At 39.2% G+C, this 6,253-nt stretch overlaps 1 protein-coding gene across 1 annotated transcript; it reads left to right on the top strand.

The window, feature by feature from the left end:
* The first annotated feature begins 3,397 nt into the window (after positions 1 to 3,397).
* On the top strand, positions 3,398 to 4,271 carry LOC131687781 (uncharacterized). The gene is made up of 4 exons (XM_058971875.1): positions 3,398 to 3,428; positions 3,473 to 3,753; positions 3,814 to 3,981; positions 4,137 to 4,271. The coding sequence occupies exons 1-4, from the start codon at positions 3,398 to 3,400 to the stop codon at positions 4,269 to 4,271; spliced, it is 615 nt and encodes a 204-aa protein (XP_058827858.1).
* Positions 4,272 to 6,253: the final 1,982 nt, after the last annotated feature.

Here is a 6,253-nt window from a genome sequence, read left to right as displayed (position 1 = left end):
CATCCAACACATACACAATTTTCGCGTATAACAGTTTCTTGGGAATATTATCTAAATCACGGTGGGATTTTGAACTGCGCTATGAGAAAATTTTTCTGAAACATGTTTCAAACATGCATTTTTGTTTGTACACATTTGTTATCATACCTGGTTTTAACAATGTGCAACAACAATTTACATTTAATGAATATTAGATGATTTTCTAATAGGAGGTAACAATATTTTTGTTCCGGCAGTGTGTCGCCATTCTAAGCGATTCACTGTGATCGTCGTTCATACAGCCACAGTCAATACAGATCGAGTAGAATTTATGACGATCAACAGCCTCACCCCAACCATCAAAGTAGACATCATATATCGTATCATGTATAACAGGTTAGACTTACCATTTTGGATATTTAACTGTGTATCAGAAATACTCAAAAAAATAATACAAAAAGGGGATATGCTTGTTGAGATTGAAAATGAACGATGCTATGTCAGTATCATTTCAAAAGCCACATCATACCGCCAAAGGTCCAATCAAATGCGAATTTGAGAATTTACGGACATTTGACCATACAAGGAGTACCATGGATATCACACTGAAGGAATGAGTCACATACACTAGCACAATTATTTGCACACCATAAAATATATACAGATAAAAAACACTATTATAATGGCAAGCCATCTTAAGGATCCTAGATCGTAAAATAATTTTTAGCTAAATTTCTTTGGAAATAAAGCAAATTTGCACAAATCTTTATATTCTTCACATGTGGCTTAACTTAATTAACAGATTTTTCAACTCTATGTTAGATCACTAATTCGAACTCTTCGTTTAAAAACAACTTTTTGGCGACAATTGCGTATCCTCAACTTGTGTAGCTTATCTGCTGTTATTTTTCGTTTCGTTTTTGTTATTTTCAATATCCTCAGTAGTCTAAACAAAAGTTATTTTCGGAGTATTGCCGAAATGTTCCGTTTACGCCACGGACTCCGATGCAGGGCGATAATTTGGAGGTTCCACTACGATCCTTAGTTTGCAGGTTAACTCGCTTGAAATAATGCTTAAGGATTTTTAACCCATTATCAAGATCAATATACCCATTGACATTATCTCATCGAGTAGTTGTGAAATGGATAAAAAGTACTCATTGTTAGAAACAAAAAAATACCCATTTTTGACAGCTCGAATAACTTCCGAAAATGGGCAATTTGAATACATAAAATGGCTAAAGTTTTTTACCGTGTACACCATTTGGATGAATTTCGAGTGGGGAATATGAAATAAAGTTACGGCGGGTAGCTTATAACAAAGTTCCAGTAGCCTACCGCTCGCCGGCATCTATTTAATCTGGCTATTAGGTTCTTTACTGGCACAGTTAACCTCACTTTTCTTGACAGTTCGCTTGTACTGTTTACACGGACTTAGAAAAATTTGTGGACGACTAGATTCGCTCGAAGAAAATCGTAAAGAACTTTTCTAAGTCCATGTAAACAGTACAAGCGAACTGTCAAAAATGAACACTCAGTTCATTAGTGACGTCAGCGTAAAGTATTCAATTCGCCGTTTTGTTTACTAAGTATGAACTCCAAGAGTTCATTCCAATTTGTCAAAAACATTGTTTTGACGTAGATGAACCCCAAAACAGTGTTGCAGAATATACCGATTCATCGATATCTAAACCGAATTTTAATTTCAATTCAGCTTTTTGTTGGTGGCTGCGTTCCCAAATGCGCTCCCCACTATGACAAGTCGACCGTCCAGTGTCAATTTTGAGAAATCGACAGGAGTGTCCATTTTGACAAGCCTTCAGTGTCACAAACTTTAACCTACCCTGCTCATGTTCTCAACTGTTAAACGTCAAATTTAAAATTTGTTAGTTTGTTTTCAATAATCTTTTCCGTTGATATCAATCGCTTCGCGCATCTTTTTGTAGGCTGGTTAATAGATTTATAACATATTCTCAGTTGTTTGGATGCTACTATGAGTGTCGAGAGAATTAAGGGATTCAAGCTTCTGCTCCTACATGAATTCATCACGTACGATATGACCAACGAAACTCGGTGCAAAATCACCCGGAAAAGCACTCCATCTTTTTTAATACAGTAAATTTGCAAACCTTGTTTAGAGATGGGCGATTTTCGATCAAAATTAACCATTTATCACAACCACCCTTATTCGAAGTAAGCCCGAACGAATCTTGCATTCGTCGTAAAAAAGAATAAAGCCAAACTAGAAAAGCGATAAAAACAATCTCATAGAAAATTGACGATTGCAGCTGTAATGACGAAATCGGTTGCAATTCAACCGGCTTATTTGTTTCAACTAAATCGAGTGTCGCTGATAATTGTTTTTCTCAGTATATCAATCGGCGAATTGAATTAGAGATGATCCACAAAACAAACACCTCAATTCACTCGATTGTGCCGACTCGAAAGGAAATCGGTTTTTTTATTTTCACGGAAAAATATACAAAATTTTAATTTGACGTTTAACGTTTTAGTTGAGAACAGAAATGAACGCCTACCGTGATGTGAACATTGAAACTCAAGCGACGGCTTGTCAAAATTGACAAGACTGATGATTTGTCAAAATTGACATTGGACGGACGACTTGTCAAAGTGGGGTGCGCATTTGGGAACGCAGCCACCAACAAAAAGCTGAATACCAATAAAGTTACTAAAATACCGATTTATTTTTTCTTACCAAAAAATAACGATTTTCATATAATACGATCAATTAATATTACGTATGGGCCTTTTTAGAAAATGTCTTCACATTTCCACATCAAATCATCCGGAAATTGATTCAGCAATCTGCCAGGTTACTATCAAAATTTCAAATGAAACTCAACAACCGATTCTGAAATCGATTGAGCTCGGTAGGTTTGATTACATAACATTAGAATGATCTATTATTTAAAACCAATAATTTGCAGATAACTTTTGGTTAGCATACATCTTCACACCGATAAATACCTATTTTTTATTTAGAACTATACCGATATTGGATTTGTTCCAGTACCAGTAGAAAGTGGAAGTACTCCGGAGCAAACAGAGAGAAAATCGTTCTTCTCTTTTTTCTTCTTCCGTTAGCAAGCTAGAGTAAAAAGCAAGTATTTTTTGCTTCTGTTTGCTCCGGAGCAACTTCTGTGTACTATAGAACAAACTTATTATACAAAACCATCTGACAACGCTGCTCTAAAGTGAAAAGTGCTCTTCAAACATCGATGACATCTTTTTTGTTTTTTTCCTGTTTTCTCTACCTATCTGTTATGTATTTCATCCTGCCAAGGAATCCAAAAACATCAGCTGTCTCCCGTTTCCCGAGAGTTCGCCGACCAGTTTTGCTTTCAAACTGAAGAAAAAACTACAGTGTAACTTCACCAGGCACAATCATCAGAATGAGATGCAGGAAAATATTTTCATTTTACCGTTCAGTATGAGAAACATTTTACAAATGATAATCGTGTATGCCCAAAAGGTATTTGTGCGGAACTGCGAATCCGGTTTTTGTGGAATAATTCAACCAAGGGCTATGATGTAGCAGCGGTGGAGAGTAAGCCCAATCACGGCTTCATCCCACCCCGGCAGCAGATGAGCGCTGGCGAATGTTCTCAGCCACCTGGAGGAGGAGGTTCAGCGCGGAAGAAATGTTACCAGACATCGCTGATCTGGTGTCTGGACTTTTTTGATAATTTCATAGAGATTGGGTGTGCAGATGGGCGGTTGGAGTTCTGGGAGGGAACGACTGGTAACTTTAAGGTAAATTGTATGGAGTCACTTGTTTTTTTATTACAACTATTGACGGACGTTTCATTGCAGGGTATATATGAAGCCGAAAACATCCTCAACAATAGGCTAACTAACATAAAGCTCGCCGGTGACAAAGTGATAGTCGCACGGTTGAGTGGACGAATCGATTCTCTGAGACTAGAAACGTACACGCAAGGTTGTCAGATCGATTGGGGTTTACGTCTGCATATGGGCGAAGTAAGTCTTATGTTACAAGCAATTTTTTAAACTCACGTAAGGCGCAGAACAGACAGATTTTATTTGTTATTTTAAAATACTGTATATTCAAAGTCATTTAATTTTCAGTCTGCAATAAGTATGTCATCAAGTGCCTTAATTCTTATTTTTTTTAGCCCACGTACGCACCGGTTCGGCAGGAAGCATTAGTTTATTTCAGCAATCCGTCCACAGCGTTGCCAGCTCAACATAACGCATCCGAGGAGGAGCTTCGATGTATTCTGGAGTTTCACCAGCAGTGTTACCGGTGACATGTTTGGAAGTGGCGGGTGGTACAGTTATGACTGGCAGCCAGGGCCACATTGTTAAAGTCTTCCGACTCGATAGCCACCTATTGCAGTTCACCCTAAACGGCCATTGCGGTCCTATCACATGTATTTTTATAGACCAGTGGCAGGCCGAGATGGGCGCATCTGGTCGCCAGGATTGTGTGCTATGTGTGTCGGGCTTGAACTAGAACAGCTCCTACAAGACAATGGTTACGAGAGTGTTCAGCAGGCAGTTGGTAAGGGAGTGGATAATTTTTATAGTGTCGATTGTTGATAATAGGGCAATGGCGCCGCAATTAAATATAATTACTAAATACATTTTGATAATAAACAAGACTTCTATTTACATTGCTTTCAATCAGATAATTTATGTTAGAACTTGCTTTTCCTCTTTTATTTTCCCATTACCGCCTCCAGTGACCGCGTGGATGGTTTCGGTCGCGGTAGAATCCTTCATTTTTCCTTTTCACCTGCTACCATTCCTTGACCTTTCGTGCAGCTTCTTGTGTCCCATCAAATGACTACGTTCAACGAATCTTTTTCCACACTATTCACAGCCATGGGGTCGTTCGCCAACATGCCTCCAAGACCCAGCATAATCGCGCTGGGTCAAATGTGCTCTTCGAAGAAACTCCTGTCCGCAGAGGTCACATTTGTACGGGCGTTCGTTTGTATTGATTTGCATGTGCCGAGTCATGTGAGAATATTTTTTAAACCCGCCACCAGACTTCACATCTGAATTCTCGATCATTGCTGTGGATAAGTTTGTGCTGCGTAAGTTCTTTAGATTCAAGAAACTTTCTACCACAGATGTCGCAACTAAATATTTGATCCGCAAGATTCATATCGATGTGAACACGCTGGTGACGTTTCAAACTGCTGCTTTCTACGTAGCCTTTGCCACAGATATCACACTTATACAGACGCTCGTCAGTATGCATGCGCATGTGGCGAGTGAGTTCAGCACTAGTTATGAATTCTTTGCCACAAACATCGCACTTGTGCGATCTCCCACCTGCATGGATAAGTCTGTGTCGCGTGAGACTACTGTTTTCGGTAAACTTCCTACTGCAGATATCGCAAATGCAAGCCTAATCTTTATGGGTAAGCCGGTGCTGATCCAATTGCTCAGAAGTGAAAAATTCTCTGACACATATCCGACAACGGTGCCGTCGTTCGCCGGTGTGTATCCGTTTGTGCCGGCTTAGATTTATACCCTTGGTGTATGCTTTACAGCAAATATCGCAGGAGTACCGTCGCGTGCCGGCATGTACGCGCTTGTGAACTGCCAGCTGTCTCTTCTTGGGGAATGATTGGTCACACATTCCTCACTCATAGGTTTTATCGATGGTTATTTGCAGTACGGTTGCATGTGTCAAATTGTGACCTGGACTTGTTGACTGTGTTGTCTGTCTAGAATGAAAATAGGGAAAAGTGCATTCGATATTAATATTTTTTTAAAAGCATTCTTATATATTAAAATCTCCGAAAAACGGGTTATGATCTCAAAAAATCTAACTTATTTTCGAAGCATATGAATTTAATAAAGCGGAATAAGCATATCACCTTCACTTATCTCCACCTTACCGTCCTATCACATGTATTTTCATAGACCTGTGGCAGACCGAGATGGGCGTATCTAGTTGCCATTGCCAGGATGGTGTGCTATGTGTGTGGGACATATTTAGGTTCACTAGTCGTATGGGACGACAATACTGGAGATGTAGCTCGGGAAGTCAGGCTTGACTGTTTCAATTCACAACTAAGTCCGAAGATTATGCTACCTGCCAGTGGTTCGGTAATTTGTGACTACGGAAATCAAATGTGAATCGTTCGTAATATCCATGATCAAATGATGGGTTAGGCTTTGGATTCGGTTATATTCCATCGTCATTGAAGCTAGATCATAGAATCATGTTAATTTGACAGACTGCAAGTGTTATTAGTAGCACAAAAAGCTAGCA

This window comes from Topomyia yanbarensis, chromosome 3, assembly GCF_030247195.1.
Source record: "Topomyia yanbarensis strain Yona2022 chromosome 3, ASM3024719v1, whole genome shotgun sequence".
NCBI lineage: Eukaryota > Metazoa > Arthropoda > Insecta > Diptera > Culicidae > Topomyia > Topomyia yanbarensis.
This window is presented reverse-complemented; position numbering and strand designations above follow the sequence as displayed.

What these genes read in the sequence shown, in the direction of transcription:
- LOC131687781 (XM_058971875.1), top strand. Translation starts at nt 3,398, where the DNA reads ATGCAGGAAAATATTTTCATTTTACCGTTCA. An exon ending in TATTTTCATTTTACCGTTCA is followed by an intron (nt 3,429 to 3,472) that starts GTATGAGAAACA and finishes TATGCCCAAAAG; the next exon opens with GTATTTGTGCGGAACTGCGA. An exon ending in GAACGACTGGTAACTTTAAG is followed by an intron (nt 3,754 to 3,813) that starts GTAAATTGTATG and finishes GTTTCATTGCAG; the next exon opens with GGTATATATGAAGCCGAAAA.